Consider the following 27,878-nt stretch of genomic DNA (forward strand, 5'->3'; position numbering starts at 1 on the left):
CCCTACCAAAAGCAAAGTCATGGTGCAAGCCTGACAAATTTGGAAAAGAAGCCAGTGTTAAGGGGAGACATGATTATAAACTATCCTTTACCACTGATTTTTACATTAAATTATTTAATTATTTTAATACAAGTAACATTTACTATAATGTGATCAGGGCTATTACAATTTCTACTAAAATATCTTAAATTATTAGGGGAAGAGTGGAGTCTTCTCCAAAGAGGGAAAAATAAAAAAATGTTTTGCCTGCTTAACGAAAATACTTCGATTGTTATTAAATCCAATTTAAAATTGCCATCTTATTTTTCAAAAACAGGAGCAACTATTAGACTTAATTATGACAGATTATGATAAACTGAGCAGCAAAAGAATCTTACTCTGTGCATTTAGGTTTTTACTATTTTGTCTGACTATTCCTCACATTGTTGCACTGAATCACCTTATTAAAGGACGCTGCATGTCAAACCGGGTGAAACACGGCGAACAATGTTTTTGTGCTGTCAGTAGGTTGGTAGCTGTAACAGGTTACCTTAGAAGGCCTCTCCAGTTCCTCTAGTGAGGCTTTGCAGAGATCACCCTGATGGACATCTGCCAGCATACAGGCTTGCAAAATAATACATTAACTGTTCACCAACAAACCAATCGACAGGGAAGTCCAAGTGTGAAGGTCTGGGCAGGAGTATCTAGTTGCTACAGAACTCTATTCTTACTGATTAATGGCAACCTAAATGCACAGGGCTATGCTGATCAAGTCCTGGGACCTAATTGTTTGCCTATCCTGTGGACTCATCCTGACATGACAGCATTCCAGCAGGAAAACATGCCCTCATGGTGCTCGTAATAGCTCTCTTATAAGAATACTTGCCAGACTAGAACCCTATAGAACATTTGTGTGGCATTTAGGGCTCGGAGACCACTGAACAGGGGCGTGCTTGTCCTGGATCTATGAAAGTAATGGTACAGAATCCCACAAGATAGCATCTGCAAAATGTTGCACGTGTGCCATGCATACTTTGCAAGTCCACACACGCTACCAGCTCGTGACTTTCAGAGAATATCCCCCAGCTGATCAACCCTATCGAACACAAATAATCAGCATAATTAATTTACCCTTGCCATGTCACTTTGACGAAATGTCAGTACGCCTGCTACAGAAAGATTCTGTTTTCCTTCTAACTGTAAATTTGTTGGAGTTATAATAGCCAGAGTTTTCTTTTATACTTGTCTTCATGGGTACAGCCAAAGCCAGAAAGTATGCTAAACGCTGATGCTGTATTCCCCCACAGACAAAAGCAGTAGATTGTCTTGCCCAACAACTTGGCACACCATGCGCTGGAAGCAAGAACGTCGTGTGGCGAGACGAGCTTTCTTTTCCTTTTACTTTCTCACACACTTCAAAGTGGACTGTTCCTTAGCCTATAGGCAATGGAGTCTCACGCCATTCCTGAGGGTAGCCAGCGTTCAGGGTGAAGCGCCTGCAAATGAGACGTCGAGAAGCGAAACGAGGTGCTTACCTCAGCAGGCTGGGAAGGAATTTTCAGGCTGGACAGCTTGGCCTTGGCGGCCATCTTTAGATCCGAGAAGTTCCCGTAAGACTGCCCGTGGAAGTCGTCGGGGGAAGGTTTCAGGTCCGGAGACTCGCTGGGTGCTTGGTCTTGCCCATCCATCGGCCTGACGTAGGCGGTGGGCTTCTGCAGCATCGCTAGGCTCGTTTTGGATGGCAGCGGCGGGGGGAAGGTCTGGGAGGGCAGCGGGCCGGTGGCAGTGGCGGCGGCGGCGTCATTGGCGGCGGCTGACGGAATGTCCTTCCTGGCGGTTTCCACCGGCCCGCCCTCCCCTTGACCGCGGGGCTCAGGGCGGCCCTCGTCTTCCGCGTCCGGGGGCTCCCCATCGCTCGGCTCGCTGGAATGTAAGGGCGAGAGCGGCTCCGCTGGAGGGGACAGAGCCGGCAGCAAGGCGGGCAGGTCGACGCCATCGTCCAGGTCGGACCAGGCGTCTCCCGCCCTCTGGTGGCAGTCGGGGGCTTGGCCGAGCCGCAGAGATGAGGAGCCGGAGCCCGGCGGTTTCTGGCTATGCTCGGGGAGGGGTGGCTGCCTAGAGTGCTGAGAGGAGCAGCTGCTACCGGGGGAGGGGTTAGGCGGAGGCACCCTGGGCCTGGGAGCGTGATGCAAGGGGGGTTGCGTTTTGTCCGTGTGCAGAGGCCGGCCGGGCTTCTCCTTGGCCGGGGTGGAGGCAGTGCTTTTAGGAATGCCAATGAAGTCCTGATGGGCGTGGTTGTCGATCAGCTCCGTCACCTCCTCGTAATTACCCAGCATGCTCTGTATCCGGCTTGACAGCTCATCTCCCTTGTTCGTCTGCAAGAGTAAGGAAAAAAAAAATGGCTTACCAAAAAATGCAAAATCCTTGTTTTCAGGAATATTTGCGACTCCATGAATGAGTACTAAAAAAATCACTGGTCATGCAAAGTCTGGATAAAATGTATTTAAAAAACAAACTGCCAGCTTTTTCCATTGCTCTGAAATGGAGTTAATTCCTTATACGGATGCAGTTTAGTTATAATAATGATAAAATATGCTTCTCCTGGCACCATAGGATTCTTCAAAAGAGAGCAGAGTGACACGGCAAGATTTTGAAACAGTGGTGTGTCATTCCAATTTTAAAAACAAAACCCCAACCACCCAGGACACCTCAAAATCCCCCCAAAAAACATTCCCGTCTTTTTAAAAAAACATTCCTTCACCAATTAGCTATCAAATCACTAACAAAGATAATGAATCCACTCATTACAAGCTACTAACATCAAGGTGTGAAGAACACAAAAAAGTCTGACGTTTGTAGTCAGACTTTAAAAGTAATAACCTCATGAAAAGCTCCGTTACATGTTCAAAGAATGTGAGGACTGATGAGGATTGCAGGATATACAGTGTGCAACCTGCTCCTCAGCCAGATACAACATTTCTGTACAACAGTTATTTATAATGAAGCACGTGAAATACAATTCCTCCTATGTCATTAAAGAGACCTAAAAACACCTCTGGATACAAGCCAAGTTGTTTCTGCTGACATCCTTACACATCTGTGAACACACGTTCTGTATACAGATCATGAGTGACCTACAGACACCAGAGGCCAGACTCCCTACTGCTAGAAAACTGTCCCCTGTCCAGACTGCGGAAAAGAGGTTCAGTTTTGCAGCGTGCAGCAGACCGCAGACCAAAACAAGACTTCTGGCACGGATATGAAGGCACGATGTGTTCCCTGTCCCCAGTGACCACAACAGGCACTGAAAATAATCACTCCCACTACACTGTGTTCCGAGCTGCTGTCAATTCTCCAGTGAACTTAATCAGCTGTGCCTCCTCGCTAACAAGCTCCCGGTTAATTAGTCTGTGCTAAAGCCCGGGACTGGTCCCGTCTCGCAGCTATCAGACCCTTCTCTCCAGATTCAAGTCTGGGTCCCCCCAGGGGATCCCCGAGTTGGAGACGGTGGGGGTCCAAGAGGCCTCATTAAAATCAAGAATTTCCTGCAAAGAACAAAAAAAAAAAACAAAACCCAAGTGCTTAAATTCTAAGACGACAAGATAAGCCATATGCTTATATAAAAGCAGTCTGAAATATCACCTGCGCATCCTAGGAAACAGCAGTGAAGCAAGGCCATCCAGAATGATTTACAAAGAAATTTGATGAGGTCTGTTTAGATGATTTATTGATTATTACTATTATTACTTTAGATGACCCTTTTATGCAAATCACAACCTTCCAGTCATAAGTTCAGGGCTCAAACCACCAAGTTATTTTGCTTCTTGCAAACAGTACTCAATCTAATTCATAATATTTCTATTAAACAACTTTATGAACATTGTTTGTTACTGATCTGTACCAAAGACCTGCAGGACAATCAGGATCAATATCTGCTTCTACACACTAACAACTCCCCACCTTTGAAGAGGGGGTTTCCCCACTTTCACAAATAAACAAATTTGTCCAATTTACAGCAAACGAGTAATTTGAAGAAATTATTTCAGGCAAGAGCTTCTAAAATGAATTAGATGGGAACTAAACTTTGAATTGAAAATCAAGAGAAGGAAAGCTAAAAATTCTATTCTTTATTGAAAGGACCCAAATATTTAAAAGGCATACTTGCATATTTGTAAAATATTAAAGAAATATAATAAAACACTAGCCTGTTCTTTTTTCAGATCGTTTAATTAGTTAAACTTGTCGTCTTCGAGATGCTGGTTTTCAGATTAATCTTTGAAATTTTAGATTTAAAAGATTAAGGCTGAGTTTAAAGTTCAAAACGACTGATCTTTGAACAGGTAGCGAATGGCAACTGTCATTGTGCCATGTTCTGCACAATATTAAATTTACAATAAGACTGAAGAATTGATGAGTGAGCACAGTATATTAACGGTGTTGTGTGTTCTTCGAAGAATGTCAAATGCCAAATGGACATTTTAGATGCACAGTATTTGCTATGCAGGAGAAACTGGAGGAAAAGTAGAATTGTAGGACATAAGGTATAAAGAATCCTATAGCTGTTCAGTTCTGTGAACTTGATCTCTTATAGAATACCTGTGCTGGGCTTGAGAGCAGTAAGAAAGATCCAGATTAAAATTCATCAGTAATTAATGAGTCCTGCTTTCTCCTGCATTCATAGCACAGAGACACTGAGAAATACAATCTAAATCTATATCTACACTGCAAGATAAAATCTGAAGATTAAGATTTTAAGGGTGGACTCATGAAAGTATAGGTGGTATAATACTAGGCATGCAATGGCACACTTATTATGCCACTAGTATTTCTTTCCAACATTTATTGCCTGCCTAATGGAAATAGGACAGCCGTACAACAACCAAGACGAAGAAGAACAAGGAGGAAAAAACCCAACCTCTCTCATTTTTTGGATGTGAAAAATGACTGAAAATGAAAAATTAGAAAAAGATACCCATACCAGTCACACTAGCATTGTAAAAGAATATTGTGTATAACTGGTAGAAAAGGTATTGCTGGAGCCTTTACAGAGGAGAGCAGGAATGTCCTATGCTGACCAGCTGAAGGAACTGAACCTCTCTAGTTCTGGACAAAGAAGATTATACATCAAGTCCTTGAAGTCACTGGCAAAGTCAAAACAGAGGATTTCTCTAGAATAAACGGTGAAAAAATTTTCGGAGGGTAAAAGTGGAAACCATTTAAAAGCGATGTGACAGGCACTCTGGCCTCCGGGCCTCTGAAAAGCCACGACCAGGTACCGCGTGTTTACAGTGGAGAGAGAACTGTCGCTGCAGACTGGAAACGCCCAGCAACAACAAGCACGATGCGCGCCACCTCGCGATTTTAAACCTCTTCCGTTTCGGCGTCCAGTTAAAACAGGTAACCGATTCCCAAAAAAAAAGTCTTGAGGTAGAAACAAAAGGGGGCGAGCAGGGTGATCCAGGAGATGGGGTATGATTGGCCGACCGCCGCCGAGAGGATTCTGGGATTAGCTGGCAGGCTGTCGGTGCGGTCGGGGAGGGACGCCCCTCTCCTTCAAGCAGCGCTGAGCCTCCTGGGCCACCCGTGACCAGTCCAACATCACGCGGCCCAAAGCAGGCGGGAGGAGGAGGAGGAGGAGTCTACCTGCACTCTCTCGTTCGGCCCCCCAACCTGGGCACAGTCAACCAGCTCAGAGCCACGACTCCAGACGTGAAAAAAATCGCACAACTGGCTGCTCCACAGCAGGTGGATTAATGACAAAAATAAACCGTCTGGAATTAAATGGGTCAAGAGAGAAAGATTTCTCTGGTAAGCTAAAATAACTAAAATGGTTTCAGTCTTGAATGAAGAAGGTTATAGGGGAACTAAAAAGAATTTTACATTTATAATAAAAGCCAACTTAAACGTTTTTAGAGGGATATCGCTTTCAAACGATAATTCACTGCATATAAATTATTCCTAAAATGTACTTTTTTCAGTCACTGAAAGCATTAAGAAGTGTTTAGTGGGGATTTCTTAATTAAAATGTAGCCATCCATTTAAAATGAAAATGCATCTTTGCATAACCACTTCCTTACAGCTCACAGCCCAAGTCTTCCATGTTCCCAGTCAACATTTCAAGTCTTTATACAAGAAGAATCACAAAACCTTAGCGATGATAAATCTGGCACTGACAGGAAATTACACTTTATTTTTAATAAATCCCCAACAATGCTTCAGACAATGTAATTATACCTCGTCATATAGAGACATCATCGCTTCACTGCCACTGTGCTGACTTTTCAAGATTTTCCAGAAGAGACTGCTGGGTTTTCAATGGGTATCTTTTTATTCCCCCCCCTCAAACTGCCACCCTCAGAACAAAAACGAAAGATGCAAAAAGTGGTTTCAAAGTAAAATAAAAAAATCCTTCGGCAAAGGATTTGGGCAGGTTCATACGTTTTAGTTTTAGTTACAATTTCCCGGCCAGCGAAATGTGGAATGCTATTGCTATTTAGAGCTTGTGTCCTAGGAGGCATCCCACTGCAACAACATCCAAGTGTGAAATCGCACCTTGTACGGCTCTCCGAAGAGAGGAGCCTTCTCCAGGAAAAGCTCCTGCTCCTGGTGAGCTTCCTGGTTTCGTCTCTCTCTTTCTCGGATGCGTAGTAGATTCCGGTCTTCATTGTACAAGCTGTTGAGAGGGAAAAAAAAAGAGTGAAATAATACACATTAGCTGGCCTTGGGTTCTTTCCTCCCTGAATTTTTCTATTTCTATTCCATTCATTAATTCAAAATTGCTTAAGATGTTGAAGAGCATGGTACTGTACGTACTGCAGCATACAGGACTACAGGCAGACTGCCGTGCTGCTGGTGAACCGTCACAGTTTCAAGTCCGCTATTTCTGCTGCTGCACTCAACGTGTATTCTCCTGGGAATTTTTAAAATGAATATTATCACATGATGAAGTGCTCATTGGTATGGATTTCACAAAACTAGAATGTGATGCCCGCTGTTGGGAAAGATGCAATAGTCCAATGGGAGATGCACGTTTTTTTACATTCAAGAAAAAAGCTCAGCAGGTCCAATTCTGTTTTATGGACCATTATTCATAATCATTCAAAGGGATGTGGTTTTCAACTTGCACACATAAGGGTGCTGTTCATAAACCTGCAACGTTAACTACAGTGGCACACCTGACATGAGCCTAATTTACACTGCTTGCGTCTAGACGCTGACTCTTGTAAAACTGGCAATACATTTCTAAGGCCTAAATGTCACTGGAAATAATGCACCTGGCCATAACATCATAAACATGAAGATTAAACTCACTGGCAAAGACACAGCCCACTAGAGTAGTGGCAGGATAGTCTGCAGAGACCGTGCATCCTTCCCTTTTCTAACTGCTTTATTCAATACAGGGTCCTGAGGACAGCAGAGCCTAACCCAACAGGTAATGGGCACAAGGCAGGATACACTGCAGGGGCACACATGGACAAATATGCAAACACTCACACCAGGACCAATTTTAACCTTCCTGTATGTTTCGGGACTGTGGGAGAAGCATCCAGGGGAAACCCATGCAAACACAGGGAGAACATACAGTACAAACTCCATGCAGACAGCATGGAGGAATTGAACCCAGGGCCCCAGTGCTGCAAGGCAGCAATGCTAGCCACTGCGCCACATTGTAGCATCACGAGAAACCTCCATCAGATCTCCAATAAGCAATTTCATAGAAAGGGAATTTGAAACATTTAGCATCTGCAAGCCAAACCCATCAGCCAAAAAGCTAATATGATGGAATTCGCTGCAGGTGACAGCGCAGTCCTGTACTTAGGCTGGACACTATGACACATACCCCTAGTCAATCAGCATCCGGATTAACAACTTGGAGCAGAGACATTAAAAGAATTGTTCATATATTACTATATACTGAGCACCTAAATAAAGCTGTGTCAATGACTGGATGACAACCTTAATGCATTGAATATACTGTAATTTATCACAGGGGCTTTAAAGCTTTTGGAATCATCACATGACATAAGGCTACAGTGCTGCCCTCAAGAAGGGCAAAAAGTCTTTTAGGAGGAGAAACATGCCAGCGTGATTAAGAAAGAAAAGGAAAAATGAGTCTCGAACAGATGATGAGGTGTAGGCATCTCAGTTACTTCATGATGGCATCCGAGTACAGTACCACATTTAGCACAATAGCGATATAGTTAGTGCAACTAGCAGCTCATGACAGTTCTTCAAAAAATTCAAAATGCCACACAGTACTGAAGGATTAAAAGGCAGCTGTGGCTCCCATTCATTCCCAGGAAAGGGCTGGACTCAAGGCCCCAGCCCCCCAGATCAGAGGGCCAAGACACGCCGGGCTCACTACCAGGCTCAACACAGCACTGCCCGTCGGTAAGGGAGGAAAAAGCTACAGGGTGGGGGGCCCCCCAACTTGGTGAACAGAGCAGTCCTCATTTTGAGCGCGGGTGCAGGGCCAGCAATTTCTTGCTTTGCTACAAAAACCCACTTTGTCAGATAGTCCACGAGAACAACAGGCGACGCCCGGTGCTGTTATTGAAGGAGGAACCCACCACCAGCCCCATCTGGTTGGGATCCGGATTATCCCGATGATCCATCCATCCATTTTCTAACTGCTTCTTCCAATTCAGGGTCATGGGGAAGCTGGAGTCTATCCCAGCAAGCAAGCAACAGGCGCAAGACAGGTACAGCCTGAAAAGGTCATCAGTCCATCGCAGGACACACACACACACACACACACACACACACACACACACACACACACACACCAGGGCCAATGAACCTACCAGTATGCCTTTGAACTGTGGGAGGAAATTGGAGAACCTGGAGCAAACCCATGTGAACACAGGGACAACATACAAACTCCACACAGACAGCACCCCACAAATTGAACCCAGGGCCCCAGCAATGATAACCACTGCACCCCCCAGCCCCTCGTGTTAAATTCCAACTTCAGCTCCCACTGTGGTCTTTATAGTGGAAGATGGGCCAACAAATTAGTTTACTCTAAACAATTTAGAATAGATCTTAGTTACCTTACTATTACACTATATTTGTCATTTTAATTAACTTTTTCAGATGAGATTGATAAAAATTGTAGATGTATCCAATTTAAAAACACGGCAAACTGTCGTAAATGAGGCATTTCTGCAAAATATGATAAACATGCTCTTTCCCCCCCATTACGTTCATCCCACAAAACATGTCCATTTACTGCTTCCAGAAGAGACAGATTCAGGTGGACTGCACAATAAAATTGCTGAACACAAAAAAGGTTGTCTCACCACAGCTCAGAGTCTCTATAGCGACTCACCCAGGAGGGCTCATCAGATCCTCAGGGATTTGAAATTTAAAGCCTGCTGTAACTGCGGTGGTAATTATAGCACTTTTCCATGGGGGCCAGGATTGAACATAGATCAGCTGAGAACAGAACATTATTGAAGATTCATGGCGAGATTAGATGCGATTTACAAATGTATTCTTTAAAGTTAACAAAAAAAAAAACATTGCCGTTTTGTGTACTGTCCACCGATCTGTTCCCACAATACATAACCCTTCCCGGCGCTCAAAGAGGCTCCAGCATTTCCACGTGTCGTCCTGGAACGGTTTCTGGAAGTTCTTGACTTTCCACTCCTTTTCATTTGATTTTCTTTAGAGCGACTCCAAAAGCAAAAACACCATTTCCACAGCAAGGGGTTTTCAGCAACTTGACAGAGTTCTGCACAACTCTTAACTTAATTCTTTAGGACTTCCTCCTCCTGTCTCCTTTACGTAATTAAAAACCCACTAAAAGACCAAAATCACATTGGGTGAGCTGGGTTTCCACATCGCATCAAGTGCTTGAAATCCAAATACAAAGGCAGGCGGTCTAATCAGATCCCAAAAAGTAGCATTTTCTAGCTCTTTTTTTCTATCAACAACTCATACCATTTGCCTAACTCGGACCTTTGGAGAATCACTCATTCAGTTCAACAGTACAAATAATTCACTCTATAAAGGAAGTTAAAGCCCCGTTAAATGAAATTTATAAAATGGCTATACAGTGAGTGTATAGCCTAAATCTTCCAACTACAGTGCAGAAACTGTAGCAGGAACATTCAGTCATACCCTGACTCATCATGTTGAAAAGAGTGTCTTTACACACAGAGTGCAGGCCTGCCAGGCTCAGCTAAACAAGCTTACTACGCTCAGCTGCTGAACAGTACTTGCCGTTTCCATGGAAACGCAGTCTAAATTGTTGACAATGTGCTGTACAGCTGACTGCTCATTAATCACACATGTGGAAGACTCGGTCACAGGATCAGTCATTAAAAGATGTACCAAAGTGATCTAGAAATTAAGTCATGTCAATTTTTTTTTTGTCACTCTCGCGGGGGGGGGTTTGTAAGAAAGCAGTCTGTGTGTACGGCGCAGAGAAACAGTCATTCAGCCTAAATATTTTGCCTCTCCTTTTTCTTCACACCCCCTCAGCAAGCAACGGCAGAGTGGCCAGTCTTACAGGACCCTACATTTTCACAAAATACCAAAAAAGGAAGAACCAAAAATGTACACCTAGGTCAAAACTGCAGTGTTCTTTATTAGAGCAATTAAGAATGTGTTTCACACAGCTGTCCCTTCCACGGTTATATTTAATAAACAACAACATCACTTTATTAACCCTTTACAATTTCTTGCATTAGGAATTATCTTTTCGCGTACCCCAGCTTGCTCTCCATGAGACACACAGACACAGACAGGGAGAGAGCCTGGGGTCAGAGCGCAGGGTCTGCCATTGTACGGCGCCCCTGGAGCAGTTGGGGTTAAGGGCCTTGCTCAGGGGCCCAACGGGAGTAGGATTCCTCTGCTGGCTGCAGGATTTGAACCGGCAACCTTCCAGCCACAGGCGCAGATCCTGAGCCTCAGAGCCACTGCTCCTGCTTGAGTCAGTGCGAGTACAACACAGTACAGTACAGTACAGTACAGTACACCAACAGCTCGCCAAGCCTGGAGTCAGGCATTCTTAACTCCTTCCATTTTGATATTTGATAACCGATTTATCATCAAACTCATTTGATAACATAACAGACAGAATAAAACTCCGGGATCAGAATGTAAACAAAAAACAAAATCTAGTCAAAACAGTGGAAATCTCTTTTTTTTTTATTTCGGGCCTAATCTCTGAAATGTAACTGCATTTTCGGTTTCCCTCGCGCAGCCTCTGTAAAATGTAAAACAACAGCCGAACTTGTGCCTTCCTGCCTTTCAAAATAACACCCGTCTCCTGGCATAGACTCACTGTCTGCTTCGACCAACAAAACAAGGCATCAGCACTGGCTTCTCCCGTTTAATCTACCAGTACAAAACAAAGGCACAGTCACAGTCCTCTTTAATTCGCCATTCAGAGAGTTACTAACAGCACTTGGCTGGGACCGGCCTGGCTCCTGATGACATTTTCACTGGCAAATAATTTACTGGGAACATTCCAGGAGCAGCCTGAGAAACCTTCCCACCCTCCCCCAACCGCACGGCTGTAGTTCCTGGACAACAGAGGGATTTCAGCAGCACAGGAAGCCAGGACCAAAACTCCTGGAAGAGAGACGCAAACAGCGTCTGAGTCCCTGCCCTCCGAAGCAGACAACCTTGAGCACAATTGAAGTCCCCACGTGAAGACAAAAAGGCATCTGACAAAAACCAAAGAAATCTACCGTCAGATGTGTAGATTAATACTGTAGCGCTCTCGGGTTCACGCGGGTACGCGCCCTTGCCTCTGCCGCCTCAAGTCGGCCCCCCACCGTCCGGGACTCAAACCCGGGCCTCCGGTCAACAGGGACCCAGCCAGTTGAGCCAAAGGGAGATCTCCCCTCAGCCCGGCGGCTGAGTTCCCTGCTATCCACAGGGAAGGGCGGTGATGTCACCGCGCTGGTAAGCCGGCTCTCACAGCCAATAGTGGCCGTATGCGTTACAATATCACTCCATATTCTGTTTTCTTCTCGGACGTCAGTGCACGTGTTTGGGGGAGCACCAGACATCAGAGAGACGACGCGCCCAAGCCAAGCGGACAGGAGTACTATTCTGAAGGCTGTTTGACAACATCTCACATCTTTTCAGATCTGCTCCAACAGATTTTTCCCATGGGTTGCTTTCCGTTACTGTATACAGCAGAGATAGCCATAGTTTAGTAGAAAGAAGGGCTTTTTCCAACAAATAGCATAAGAATAATAATAGCTTACACTTCTATAGCGCTTTTCTGGACACTCCACTCAAAGCACTTTACAGGTAATGGGGACTCCCCTCCACCACCACCAATGTGCAATAATGATGATTATCTGATACCGTTTTACAAATATTTACCGTGTGTCATGTATTCACCACCTTTGACAGGTCCAGTTCTTAAAAGGAACAAAAAAAAGAGGTTTGCAGTCCTTAGGATGACTCACACTATGGTGTTTTTTCATGCCTGGACTTACATTCACACTGCAAGACCATTCTCAAGTGTTTTCGCCTACAGGCAGCTGTATGTCAAATGCAAGACAGGGGAGTCACTTATTCTGGCTGCTCTGCAGTATCCAGCACTCTGTAATAAGCAGCACAGGAAATCTATAGCTACAGAACACAAACCCTGGGAGAATACTGAAGGCTTACCTGAGTATTTTAAAATGACAGCACTGTTTTTGCTCGTGCGCTGGGTTGTGGGAGTGTAGGACAAGCTGTCGAAGCCCAGACCCTACAGCCCGTTTCACTGCTGAATGAAACAGCTCAGGCTTCTTTAAAAAGGCGCAAACAACTGGATTAGATCCTCCGATGAATTAGCTGCTAATTAGCAATGGGGTTAGACAGAGCCCCTCTCATTCATGACCTTTCTCATGTTATGGAGCAATTTTTGCATACTCAGCCAGGCAACCATTTATTCAAAATTTCAACTTATTAAATGTTATCACACGGGCTATCTATAATAGTGTATGCTGTAACTGTCTTCAGAAAAAGTGACATAAGTGGTAATTACAGCATTTTTTTCACCACCCCTAAAAAAAAAAAAAAATCAAACCAGTTTTTATATTTTCCTCTATGTAAAATTTAGTTCCATCTCTGGCAATGATGACACCCAAGCACAAGACACACTACTGAGTTTTCCGTTTGACAAAAACGCTCTGAATGAAATTTAGAATAATTCTGTGTAGCAGTTGTTTTGAAATTAAAATTAAAATTACCAGTTTTTACACCTTTTCCTGTTTGCTACCGAGATTACAAAACCTTTGAAAACCATTTTCATAAATGCTACTTTTGTACGCTGCCTTCATTTTTTTTATTTCACTTCTGAACAAAATATCCTTTTCCACATCATCAACAGAGTGCCTTCGAGATGATTAAGGATGCCACAGAATGCAATAATTAAAAAAGGGTACTCATGGAAGGTTTTTGGAGAGAGAAATGTTTTAGCAGACATTCTTTGCATTTGACATAATCACATTTGTTTTTAAGTTTGCCAGATTTCCACAGAAAAACAAATTCGCCCCAAGGCATGTGGACAATTAATGTTTCTACAGACCTCCACAAGAACAATAAAGATCCCCCAGTTCAGTTCTGCTCAGACACATCAGGTCACAAAATTATCTGTAAACTAACAGGAAAAACAGTCATATTAAATGGCCCTCCCAGTAAAGTATGTAATCAGACCTACCTGCAGATGTTTAAATTTGTAAAGTGTCTTGCCTTAAACAATTAAAACTGATGGGAATGGAGGAAAAGGACTTGCTTGGTTTTCATTAGTTCTTCCTGCAAGCCAGCGACAGCATCATTAACGTGCCATTTTAAAGCTCATTATGTTTTTTTAAAGGTCACTTAGACTTGAAGAAGTCCTGCCTTCAAGACAATTTAAGATTTTGCTGTTTTTTTTCCTGAAGTGCACAATAAGGGTTTTTGTGTATAAGAGATAAAGAAAAGCTATCATTGTTCAATGATACTGGCTATACATCGAAAACCAGATCGCTGCAATGAAAAAACAGTGTGTTGCTTTGAGACTGTTGCACATGGAGCCTTTTCATCATGCATGGTTTTCCCCTTGCTGCTCTGCTGTTCTGTGTAGAATACAATCACTGAAACATCCTTAGCTGAGTACTACAGCATATAGCAGCACGGGACACAGACAGAATGGTAGTGCTCCAGTTTCCACCCACAGTCCAGACGTGCTGGTAGGTTTAATTGGCCCTGGTGTGAGCGCGTGTGTGCGTGTGTGCCCTGCGATGGACTGGCAAAGGTAGACACCGGCCCTCCGACAATTCTGTGTTGGGTAAAGAAGTCAGAAAATAGACGGATGAGCGGTAGAAACTGTGGAGTAACGACTACGGCCCCGGACTTGTAACTGGAAGGACGAAGGCTCAAATTCCAGTTGCGCAGATACTTTCTGTGAGAAACACTTGGCCGACTGCTCCAGGAAAATGGCCAGCGGATCAAATGGAAGTCACTCTGGATAAAAGTGTCAGCCAAAAAAAAAAAATTGGATTAGCCCTAAATACCAGAATACTCACAGCCGATCCAGATAAGATCGAAAGGAACCAAATTCAAACTGAACAAGGGATGTCACTGGGGTACAAGACATTTACTTTGCACATGTGGGAGCGCCCCAAAATGAACCCAGTTTGGAAAATCTGAAGGGCACTCAGTGTCAGGTTTATTTATTAGGTACTATTCTCGCCCGATCCCTAGCCGTTTTTACTTTCTGATGTATCTCTTAACACGATCGATGCGTCACAAGTGAGTTTTCTTAGCAGGGATAACTGCAGCGAAGAAGACTGTTCTGAGGAGTTGAACAGAGTCCGTCATTTCTTTTGCTTGTGTTGTGGTAGGTTTTACATGATGTTTTGCTTTTCGTAAGGTCCACAGGTCAGGGGTACTCAGACTGCCTTACACTGGTGACTTGGGACTCTGCTATTGATACAGGAGCTCAAATGATGTGATGCTTCGAGTTCTGCGTCTGAGTATGTGTCTCCCCTGTTTTTTATACTTTTTACTAATCTACATTGTGTCTTTCTGTAAGAAGTGAATGCGATTTCAGTTTGGTTCTGTAATATCTTTTGCATTTCCTGTGGGGCTACGGTTTAAATAAAACAAAGGATCTTACCAATCTTGTAAAAACTCCCCAAAGGATACCAACAAGGTGATAAAGTTGAGTATTTTAAATGGAAAATATGACAACAAGAAAACACTACCAAGTTCCTATTGCACATCAGGTAACCTAGATGAAAATCTTTAATTTTTGTTTAGCCCAGCAACATCAAGACCAGCATCAGATAACCCTGGAGCTCAATGTGAGAAAATGAAACAAGATGCAGTACACACTAGAACAGATAATGAAAAAAACAGGGAGAGGTTATTGTTAAAATGGAATGTGCTGTGCACCACATCAATTTTCACCTTAATGTTCCAAGTGCTGTACTTCCAGCGCATGTTCTACAGAAGGAAGCCTTGCTCAAAAATCTTTTTATTAAAAGAAAAGCCTTTACAGGGCAAGCACTGCAATACCAAAATGACATTTCTGCAGCAACACGAAGGGAAGACATTTAAGGCTGATGTAAACCTGACAGCAGTCTGTGCCTTTCGGAAGAATAATTAGACAAATTTGATTACTGCGCCCACGATAACTTAAAGTTGCACCAGCTGCTTTCTAAATTAGGTCTGATAGAGCTGGCAAGAGAAGGCAGAAAAATTCAGTGACCACCACAAGTCCTTCATACTGACAATGATATCCAAACAATACTCTAGTAACTGTATAAACCCAGTGATTACAAAGTTTACATTGCATCAGTACAAGCAAGCAGCAACAAGCAGAGCACTCTACTACTCCAGATAAGACTTCCCCCAAATGATAAACTGCAGGTTGAAGCCCTTAACAAAAAAAAAGAGGAAGCAGTAGCTGAATTCAACCCTTCTCCCTTTGTTCTGACACCAGGCTGCAATTGAATACAGGCCCAGCACTGCTGGTTAAAAGCAGGGGTCTCCACCCCTCGTTCTGTAGAGATATGATTCCTTTAGTTTTATAACTGTATCCCAAAAATCACTTGTTTTTTTTTTTATTAGAACATGCTGTTGATCAATTAAAGGAAGTCTACTCCTTGAGGGCCAAAGGGTATTTTGATTGCTGATCCGAATGATTGCTCAATTAATTTTACAAATCGGCTAATTTTCCTGATCGCTGTTAAATAGTTACAGGTCATTTAAAGCCGGTGTTTCAGTGGTTACATGAGGATCCCGTGGCACAGTGGCTCTCCAGGAGCTCTGTTGGAGGAGGACCATGATCTAAAGGAACAGTTAGCAGAATTCCAGTCACAGCACAAAAGCACTAAATGCATCCGTCACATACTGACAGGTTAAGACTGATAAGAGAGGAAAGGGCAAGAGGACTTGCAAAGAAGGTTGTGACTGCATTTCCCTTACATAGTTTCTCTCAAAATGCAACAATTATATTAATGAAGCTCAAAACTGAAACACAATCAAGAAAATAATTGATTCAGCCTTGTGAATTAGGCAAGTGCTTCCCTTTGGAACAATGAACAGAAAACTGCCCATTAGATGATACCTTTGAAGACTTCGAGAACTGTCAACATTTTATGGGGCAATAACTCCCAGGGCAAACTGAGAATCAAAACTCTTTTGTTCTTAAATGATATTATATAGTGAATGCACAGGTCCTGCCCAGGAATCTCTTTCTAGATTAACAGTATATGTTGTAAAATTAAGAGACAAGACCAACTCCTTTGGATATTTAAGTCAATGGTTCTCAGACCACGGGGTGCCAAGCATCCTGGCCTGGTGTGGAAAAAACAACTTGTGTTTTGTGGTCCCACAGATATTTAACATCAACAAATAGTGCGTGTCAAATGTGTATGTCCTCCCCACGATTGCATAGGTTTCCTCTTGACACTCCGGATTTCCTGCCATAGTCCAAAAACATACTAGCAGGTTAATTGGCGTCTGGGAAAAATTGGCCCCAATGCGAGTGTCTGTGTGTCTGCCCTGTGATGGACTGGCCTCCTGTCCAGTGTCTATGCTGCCAGGCTAGGCTCCAGCTCCCCAGTGACCTGGTGGTGAGAAAATGACTGGATGGATCTTACAGAGATCCAAAAACTTGACTTGAACCATCCCTTTTAGGACTGCATTCTCTTTTTGATGCCTGTGGCGTTAAGACTCACCTAGAACTAAAATTCATCCATGGTCTAGAATGTTACATTGGTGAAGTTCAGTTCTTTTCTGTGAACCGACCATTTTATTTACAGTGAATTTATTTAGAAATCCTTTAGACCTGCTCTAAAACTTCAACATGTGTTTTCTGTTTTAATCCCATAGAGTCTGGTAACATCCCAAGGACCATGAGAATTTTTTGGGGGAAATTGTTTGAAAACAACCTTTGTGGAAAGAGGCAAGCATACACAGCATTAAAACTAATGATGCAAAATATTAGTGACAATAAATACTTTTCCCCATCTAGCCAAGTACAGCAGGATGAAACTAAAGGCCTTTTCATTCCAACTATTCAGCAAAGGGCTATGCATTTCACATCAGTATTCCTGTGTTTGACTGTCCCTCCAATGTCTGTCCAACTCAGCAACACCTGCTGCTGTGAGAAAGTCTGCCAGCACAGGTGTGGGGTGACAGATTCACTGAATGAATTGCACCCAGGAGAGAGCAATTTCTAAACAGTGCAGCCAACAAAACAGAATGAAATTCTTAATCCATTCTTACATTCTCACAAGAAGAAAACACAGATCTAAGGAGGTCTGCGAAAACAGAAAATGATCTGGCCATTCAAATGGCACTTTTGAAACTGGCAAAGATGTTAACATGAAAGGTTACCACTCTTAACTATGGATGGAAAAAAGACTCCTAGCAAACATTCATTCAAAATATTATATTTTCCTAAAATCTCCGATTATCTGAGCATGGAGAAAAGCACTTAGATTTGGTGTATCTAAGCACTTGTTTTCAATATTGTATTGTATGGTATTATTTATATATAATATCAATATTTTCTATGAAAAGTTAAAAGCTGGAACTATTTTGTCCATTTGCCATTGGTGTGTGTGCTGTGAATAGGCTAAATCAACTAGTGCAAGACTATGGGATCTATATTCAAAACACATACAGTAGGTGCTTAAGATCTCATCGTTTCCTATGTTGATTTAATCACCTAAACATTTTAACATATTTTGTAAAATGTCCCCATGTTTTCTAAAATGTCCAGCACAATACAGTATACCTGTGTGTACAGTTTAAAAACCCATAAGAAAATGTTTCATGTATCTGCCTCCCTTTTCCTTGTTCAGGAGCATTTTTGAAGCCAAGACCACATCCCTGGTTGCTCCGAGCAAAACCCGGAACTCTTCAAGAACCTTCAGAATCATTGTGGTGTCTAGCAGAGCTCCTCTTGCGAAGTTATACTGATCCCTCACAAGAAAGTGAGAGCACCATGACCACCAGAAAGAACCCTGCTTCCACGACATATCAGAATGCCATAGCAGGGCACTTTGAGAGCAGTAGTCAATGATCTGTGATTATGCCTCAAGTCTCCTTAAAGCCCAATTCGTAAAATCAATTCTACGAGCCAAACGGAGAAAACCTTTCTAATCTCACTAGAAGGAACATGTTCACTGTGAGTTACAAACATTTTCAGACTTTTCAGCTTGGAAGAATGAGGTCAGTGAGGCTGCATTAATACATCAGATGTTCATCTGATACATCCATGAGCATGAATGACCCTGAATTGGGAACAACAGGTTTCTGTGTCCCTTCCTGTGCGTTGATTCTGCATCTCTTATTAAACTTTGTAAGCCACACTTTTTTTGCAAGTAAAAGGCATTAAGACTGAGGTTGTATTACAGGCATCTCCTTGACAGCTGCACCTATCTGAGAGTTGAAGCACGGTCTTCATCAGGTACACTGAGCTTTGCTCTAAACTGAATAACCACGCTATGACTTTTGAACTCAGTGTAACTTGTGAGAATCACAAGAAAGACACAGAGAAATCAGCTCACATGTTTTGGTTCGTCACTGTTCCATGACTGTACAACCCCCTTCGCTGAACACCCGGGGCTAGTTGCAGAACATCCCAAACTCAGCTGCCAGTGTTATGACCAGGCCTCAGTCTGGTGTTCTTACCACTACTGTTCCACAATCTCTGCATCGAGATAACAATTTTAATTCTTATTGTGTTTTTTGTTTTTTAAATGACATGTTCCTCTCTGACTCATTACTCATCTATTGTCTCATCACACTTCAAGACACGCTATTTGACCCTCTGACTATGAACTGGACTGACTAGGACTATGATCCGGTCCCGACTGTGAACTATTGGGAATAATGGACTTCTGTTGCAATGCTCCTAAAGGAAGGAATACCCATCCGCAAGAAATTGGAGAAACTGATTTTTCTTGTAGTTTTAATTCTCACTTTAAAAACACATTTTAAACCCATTCATTTTAACCACTGACCGATCTGTATTTATGTACAGTGCTTGGTGAGCATTTGTAATGAAAGGCACTTCAACAAATATAGATTGGTATTATTAGAAGGAAAAAGTACACAAACAGCTTTCATTACCTTCACCCACAAATTGCACTGATATTTACAGTTCACATTACTCATGTGAGTAACTTTTTGGATCAGTGCACTCACTGTGCCACAGAAGACTAGCATGCCTGCAGTGAGCATTGAGATATAGCTGATGGACGTATTATTTAAGAGTACAGTTGGGAAATATTGTAATGTGTCTGGAACCAGAAAGAGGAGTTTTCTAATTGTGGTCAAATTTCAATGGGGCTTGTCAACCTAATCCCATCTGAAGGTGCACCACAAGATAGCACAGATGTTTCCATCTGTTCCCTTGAAGAGCTATTTCAGTGCTGCACCTGCTGTCAGTGCTGCACTCACAGATCTAATGCGACACTTACGATTTCTAAAGAACCCCAAACTTATGGCATTTGCATTTGAGATTGATGTAAGAAACAAGTTTAAACAAATATATCATTCCTACAAAAGTATTTTGCTTCTGTTACTCATTCTGCATGACATGGGTTACATTACATACTGATGTAAAGGTCATGTTGAACAAACTGTTGCGATCATATTGTTTTCCCTAAGTTCAAGTCTAGTTTCAGTCATTTTAAATATGTAAAAACGGACAGACAAACAGAATAATATTCAACATTATCTTAAATTTATAATAAATATAAATCAGTGTATATCATGTGATCTACATATATTATAGAATAATAAGAATCAATATAAAATGCTTGTATATACAAATTAGATATACTGTACAGCACAGTGTATACAGTATATAATTTATAAGTCAGTATAATATGAATGGCTGTTCCACTTCAACAGCATTTCTATAATTTTTTAATACAATGCTACAAAAATATTTCCATATCACTCCTCCCCCCCCCATCAATGTTCTGAAATTTTAGCCATTTAAGTAATACTTGTGATTATCTGTTATTTCTTCCCCAAAAACGCAGAATATTCTTCCGAAGCAATAGAGCATCATTTCAGTAGCAGGGTAATATTTAGTTTGGAGTGTTTTCCTTGTCATTTAGTATTCTGACTTTTTTTTTTAAAGGATCTATGAAGCGGCTTCATCACTCTGTCCTCCTGTGTGCACTCCAGGTGGGGCTGCACCCCATCACCTGTAAAGCGCTTTGAGTGGAGTGTCCAGAAAAGCCCTATATAAGCAATTAGCAAAGGAATTATTATGATTGTTGTTTGTAATCCCCCTTGGATACAGGGTGTCTGCAACACTATTATTTGTATATATATACTATTCGAACTATGGGAGGTACTGACAGAGTTCCTTGGCCAATGACAGCACCAACACCCCACGAGTCCATAACCATCCAGCCAGTATCCACAGCAGTTTCATCGGCAGGAGGGTCACAAACAGCTGGACCCTAACCTGGCAGAGTGCGACTTGCACAGCAGGAAGATACGCTGCCAGCGCATCACAGGGCACGCCCTCCCACGAGAGAGGATTTAGAGATGCCAGTCTAAGTGGCAGGAGGAAACCGGGGACAGCAGAAAACTACTGTGCGGCCTCGGTACTGAACCATCCCAGCCAACACAATTCCGAATCCTATACTCCACGGCAAGGCAGGAGCGACACTTCAAACCAAGTTAAAAAGGGAAATCCAAACGGACGTTTTCCATTTACTGTATGACTGAAAAAGCCCGTTACTGCTTTATCAGTTTGATCTGTTCGGGTTTTGCAAGCTGCAGGCTCTTATAGAAGCCAACACCAGATGTTCATTTTTTACGATTTCTTTTTTTATCTGGAGTAAATTTGCATAGACTGATTTGGAAGGCTAAGATGATACCAAATATGTTCCTTTTCCCCATCACTGCAATTTATACCAGAGACAGGCTTCACATTGTATGTCCTACAATCAAACTGCAATGTAACGGGAAACTTCCCTAGCAGGTAAGAACATTAAGAACTACCGGAATCTTTCAGTAGTAGTGTTTCAAAGTATTATTTGAAGTACTAAAGGATTGGGTTACATTGATCTGCTTAGCTGAATCTGGATAAGCACATGAAAAGAGCTATGGCAGAGATATCCACAATCCTGTTTTACAAACAATACAGGAGCACACCCCCACCACCCCACCCCCCCTGGCAAAACCAAACAGAGTAAATCAAATCTGCACATTGTGTAATAATTTGTCATGAAGCTGGTGATAAAACCCCCTGAAGACAGTGGACAAAGTTGACTGAACTGTCAGAAAGAGCCTATGAGCAAGGAGCCCTGGTTACTATGTATATGCCAGACCCTATCAAGAGAACTGCTTGCGCTCCTGAATCTCATTTTGCGAGGTTCCGTTTTTGTGATGTTTTAAACACAATTCTCCAAACACCGTCAACACCTTTTCTGACTATGAGGGAAAGCAGAATTCAACGATAACACCCTTGCCCAACAACCCTGTCACAGCACGCGGTCGATAACTCTTATTTCTCTGCGACTAAACAACCCCGTTGACATTTTCTATGACTGCTGTAACACATTTCTGTTTCAAAGCACAGAGCGAGTATCAACTGTATTCACTCCCTCGCCGTCTGATCCAAACGCTTTTGAATGCCTTCGACCTAGTCATTTCAGCAGAATGTCTCCGTGTAAACCTCCCCTTCTAAATACAGTTCAATTGTGGGCTCCTCACATACTCTCAAAGGACTCAGTCAATGCTTTTATCGATTATTTACTTCACCACAGAGATCTGGGTATTTGGAAAATAAATTATTCCTGTACGTACACTTACGGGAAGATCAAACATGTCCTTCAGCTTTTCATAACTTGTAGAAATGCCTTCTTCGAGTACATTTCTACCTTTTTTTCAGGCTTCATTTTGTTGGCAGAGCCCCTACTCACTGTCCCTTTCTGCTTTTTCCTCCCTCTTTAGTTAAAGTATATTACTTCAACCGTTTGTTGTTATAAAATTCTCTCCTCCTTGAAAAAAAAACTCCATTATAACTTGTCACTATCGGTAGTAAACTTACCAGCAACCAGGCAACTGAGGATCGCACTTTATATAATCATTATTTTCAAAAGCACACTATAGAAAAAAAACTATTGCTTTTCCTTATGCTTCTAATTATTTTTCACTTTCTTTACACCAGGAGTTCCCTAAGCAGTTAACACAGGAAAAAGCTCTTAGTTTTTGTAAGTTCGACTTACAAACCACCATAACGTCTCTCTTTAGCAGAGTGGAAGAGGCAGTGAACTACACCTTCTTCACCCTTTCAAACGCCAAACAAAATAAAAGACCCATCATCCTATTATTGTGTTGGATTTTTTTTTTTTTATTTCTGGACACCTTTCACTTCTTAGGAAAATGAAGCACTGTGCCGTTACCATTACAGAGACAATCACTGAGTATTGTTTCATTTGTGCGATCAAATTATTAATAAATAATACAAGGCAAAAACAGCAAAAGCATTAAGAAAGGTGCTGCCGTGAAGCACTGAGTCGGTGAAATAGAAGCCTCCTCACTCACTCCCAGCTGCTCCAGCCATTTCATTGAGAGCCCAGGCCAGGCGCTCGTCCACCCAGGCACAGGCCAAACTGACATTTCTGAAATGCAAATCAAGCCAAAGGCATCTGCAGTCTTCCAGAAAACCGAGCCGCGCACCAGACCCCAGCAATCTACTCAAAAACGCCAACAAAAGACTTGGATGCGTCTGGCATCGGAGAGCGCAAAGTAAACCCGAACAGGCAGAGGCTGATGGGAAATAAAAACCAGCACGCAGGGCGCTATAAGAGTCTCTCCGCGCTGTGCTATAGATGAAGGAAAGCAGAGGGATGAAGGAGACAAAACAGTTTGCAGTGGTTTTACAAATCCCGGAGGAGAAAAGGGTGTTGCTGTCCCCAAAACCCCTTTCCAAAAAAGGCTGAAAAGGTTAAAAAACACAGACATGCAGGGCGCGTGCTAGCACAAATGCTTCCGTTTGTAGATATTCAAATTCACAATATACTGTAGCTGTGGCTTAACCACGCAATGTCAATGCAAATATTGTACTGAAGAGATAGTACGGACGAGGCTTTAACAATCATGACTGTTGCTAAGTTTTGACCTGCTAGCCAACAGGCTAGAAAAAGATGTATATTTTCCATTTTCACTTAGTAATTCAGGTCAAACCTATTAGCAACAAGATAATTCTGAAAACACCGGCAAATCTTTCATTTGCTTTCATGATATTGTACTACTGGCTATCAAAACGTGTTTAATCTGCCATAGAAAGCAGCTACATTCTCCTTCCTGTCTGCTGAAAGATCATTTTCCTCTACTGTCAAGCACATTACAATCAGGCACTGGAAAATCATGTAAGCCCACACAGTGACCACAATGAAAACAAAACGCAAATTGTAGTTCCCAATCCAATCAGCAAAAATGGAAATCAGCTGGAACCTCTCCAAACAACCGCAGGATGTACACACACAAAGTAAAAGTGTCCACCATCATTCCGAACACTTTCCTTCTGCACGGTGACAATCTTCATGTGTTTCACCCTGCTCAGCGCCTTGGCCGTGCACTACATTTCACTCCACGAAAAACAGCCCCCACTCCCTCTGCATTGGTGCGCATTCTATTCTGCGTAGCTGTTAAGAGGAGGAATCCGGAAACACAAAGACACAGCAATTGGCTAGTAGCGGGGACGCGTTTTGTCCAGTAGTAAATGCAAGATTATGGGACCGTCAAGAGTTTTCACGACGCTGTTGCATCACCACCAAGCCCACACACAACACTGTCACAGCTGCTCTGTTCCCTTGTATTGCTGCACAAGGACGGCAAGAACACACAAAAAGCACACAGCACTGAGGCAGCTCGGGTTCTGGGAGCTGTAGGCTTTTCAGTTCAACGGGATAGCTGGTGTGTGGTGAGCGTTCTGGCACACTATGGCTGCCGTCGCATCATCCAGGTGGGGTTGCACACTGGTGGTGGTGGAGGGGATCCCTATTACCTGTAAAGCGCTTGGAGTGGAGTGCCCGGAAAAGCGCTATATAAGTGTAAGCAATTATTATTATTATACTGTGTGTGTATATATATATACACACACACACACACATCTCTAACGAACTGGGGGAAGGTGTTCAGCTGGTCCAGTCTGCCCAACAATCAGATCATCAGGTATTTGAAGAACTCCAGTGGGAATGGAAAGTTACGGGCAACTCTGCCCTCAGCTGCCACAGCCCTGTGAGAACTGATAAGGTCAGAAGTTTGACCTACATGCACAGAGAAGGTCCACGTGTTTCTGCTTCATCGCCAGTAGCAATAAACTGAAGTGGATCAAGGAGCTTTGCCAACAGCAGTCTTAATTCTATCCCTACCGCATTCATTTTGTGACTGCCTCTGGTGATTAAAACGTGAGACGAGACCGTCAAGGCCTTCCTAACTACATATAACTTTCTCGCCAGGCTACTGGTTATCGCACATTTGGTGAAAGTCATTCTTTGGTACATGTTCTGGTGCCCTTGGATATCTTATGACTGTTCCTTCTGTAAAGCAATTCTGATATGCGTTATTTATAAAAAGAAGTCTAGGCCTGTACGTGTACCAAGTAAAAAAAGGGCACTACGGAATCAAAATAAACACGCTACCTGACCTGCTCTCAGTAGCTATTCAGTTGCAAACGGCAAGAGAAGATTGCCAATTAAGGCAGCTCTGATCGTGTACAGTTTACATGTCACCTCAGCTGTGAAACTGACAATTTCATAAAAAGGCAAGCTATACTCTTTCAAAAGGGTATGCTCTTTCAGAGTTCACAGAAAGGGCAAGTACACGTCTCACATACACAGCATTTCTATGGATGAACTTTCTCTCTCTTTTTTTTTTTAGTTTTCCTCTTAAGAAACAGTTCAAATGAAGCAAAAACGTTGATTGTCGTTTCACAAAACTTCACAATTTGCAAAAACACGGCAGAGCCCTTACTACTCTATGGTATAAGACGGGCATTTATAAAGTGCTTCCTTTCAAATGTGGTCAACAATAGCATGGTGGGTTTTTTTTGTCTTCAGCAATTATCTCATCACCTGATTAAAATATCAAATTTCAGAACGAAATGTCCCTAAATCTTTTTAAAGCTAAACCAACGCTTAACTAGCTCAGAGGCCATCATATGCATGTTAACTGTTGTTGTTGTTGTTTGCCAAACCGTGCAATACGTGTAGTTGTGTAGTGTAGCACTGAAACAGGCAATTAACTGCTCGGACTTCTGAACGCCTGCGGCCCCGTCAGCACATAACCACATACATTATTTTATAGGAAGCTAAACGGCATTTATAATATTTCACATAACAAAACTTCTGCATACACTGCGTCGTGTTCTTAGCAGCGATTCTTCTCATTCACAGGAGTATCCTTAGCCAGAATGTCGCGTATAGTGCTCACCGATGTTGATTACAGTCGATTTCGACAAGTCTTTAACATTCAATTCCTGTTTGTACTTTGAAACGGTTTCAGTATCGGTAAACAAAATGCTGCCCGGCTTTGTGCGACAATGTTTTAACATTCGCCCTTCATGGGCTTCAACTTCAAAATGAGGGTTACCGAACAGACGCAGCCTCTTGACAGAAAATAGATGAGTGCGTTTAAACGTAGGGATCGTAAACATTTATGCATGCGTACAGTATAGAGAAAACTGTCCGACAATTAGGTTCCTGGTAAGATTAGAAAGTCTCCGCGTTGAGTCAAATCATCTACATCGTAAAAAAGCAAGTTTGTTAAATAATAAGACTTAAAACTAGCAATCAATAGATAGCAAATCACATCATAACGCAGCTCCGAGCACTCCTATTTCCAGGTGCTTCTATCCTTCAGAAGCGATCTGTTTATGCGACGCTTCCAATAACATTTTGCGTGCTTATTGACGGGCATACATTGCACTTCCCCCTTCAAACGACGTTCATCCAAGGCTAAACTTACACAATGTTTGTCTCCGTCGCCAAACGCAAATAATTAAAACATAATTTAAATGCATCTGCCTTACCTTGACCGAGCAGCCATGGTACAGTTTATAAACCGAATTTCAAGTTATTTGCCATGAGCTTCGGTGAGTTCCTCTCTTGGATACCCGTCCCTTCTGGTTTCACATGATTTCCAAGACAAATATCATCGACTCAACACCCACATTTCCCAACTAAAATTCGATCTTCTGTACTTATCGCTGGGCTCTTGATCTCGATCCTTGGGACAGTGTGGATTAGCCAATTCAGATACCCATCCGGGGCCTCGGCTGTCTCTAATCTGGTATCAGTCCTCAACTGATGAGAGCTAATAAACCAATCGCGAAGTCTTCACCCATCAGAACCAGTCGTGCCCCGCTCCCTTAACGACATCGGATATGCAGATGCATATCCCAGAACATGCAGCCAGTTAGATTGTTTCGTTTATTAACTTTGCAAACAAAGTGTCCTGCAGCAACACCCCTGCAAAATAAGTAGAAATGGTACGGCCACCGCGGTCCTATTATGGGCATGTTATTCTGTCTAAGCAAGCAAAACTGTTGCAGGGGGATTGGGAACAGAGGAGCTCCAGTGCGCTTTGCACGCCTATCAGAAGTATGAGAACTCTGTGATCCTCATCTGCCAAAGTGCCCGCACACTCGCGGAGCTGTTGCCAAATCCGTAACAATGTGCAAATATCCATTAGAACAGGGAGTTCCTGCGGTTTGCCACTCTCTCTCTCTCACTCCCTCTCACAGTGCAGCACTGCACGTCTTTTCCGTAAAATCTATTTTACTTGTGAGTCCAGTTCCAGCCTGGTTGCGTCTCACTTTTCTTCCCCGAGGGTATGCCGATTCGCAAAAGTCCGCAATTGTAAATGGTCGAAACGCTCGTCAGTTCATCGTACAGTAGCTGAATGAAAAATAATTTTGCACCCATTGGGCTAGATGGGATTTAGAGAAGAGAAAAAAAAGACTTACATTGGGTACTGTATTAAAGGCGTCCTTTAATGTTATTAACGTAGGAATTTAGTAATGTTCCCGAAAAACTGACCTTTTAAGTGTTGGCACGATAGTAAGATTAACGTAAGACTCCGCACGTTTGTTGTTTTTTGCAAAATGAGGCACTGAGGCACTCCACTCAAAGCGCTTTACACGTAATGGGGACCCCCGTCTACCTCCAGTGTGTAGCCCCCACCTGGATGATGCCATGGCAACCAAAGTGTGCCAGTATGCTCACCACACATCACCTATGTCCCCAACACTATACTGGGCATTAAGAGCCACACAGACCACAGGGTGAGTGCCCCCTATTGGTCCCATTAACACCTCTTCCAGCAGCAACCTTAGCTTTCCCAGAGGTCTCCCATCTGTGATGGAGATTATTCCTTGTGTTTGTCCTTTCACACCATACTGTAACTGT

General features: G+C 42.8%; 1 protein-coding gene across 1 annotated transcript in view; it reads right to left on the reverse strand.

The window, feature by feature from the left end:
- The window catches only part of aff1 (ALF transcription elongation factor 1), a 69,670-nt gene extending 42,814 nt beyond the window's left edge, over positions 1-26,856 (reverse strand). Inside the window, exons 1-3 of the mRNA XM_088910571.1 lie at positions 26,501-26,856; positions 6,532-6,652; positions 1,515-2,354 (exon numbers count right to left, since the gene is read on the reverse strand). Coding sequence (XP_088766697.1) covers positions 1,515-2,354; positions 6,532-6,652; positions 26,501-26,517 — 978 coding nt within the window. The 5' untranslated portion in view covers positions 26,518-26,856. The remainder of the gene's footprint in view (positions 1-1,514; positions 2,355-6,531; positions 6,653-26,500) is intronic.
- Between the last annotated feature and the right edge of the window lie 1,022 nt (positions 26,857-27,878).

This window comes from Atractosteus spatula, chromosome 3 (assembly GCF_055471065.1).
Source record: "Atractosteus spatula isolate fAtrSpa1 chromosome 3, fAtrSpa1.hap1, whole genome shotgun sequence".
In the NCBI taxonomy this organism is placed as follows: domain Eukaryota; kingdom Metazoa; phylum Chordata; class Actinopteri; order Semionotiformes; family Lepisosteidae; genus Atractosteus; species Atractosteus spatula.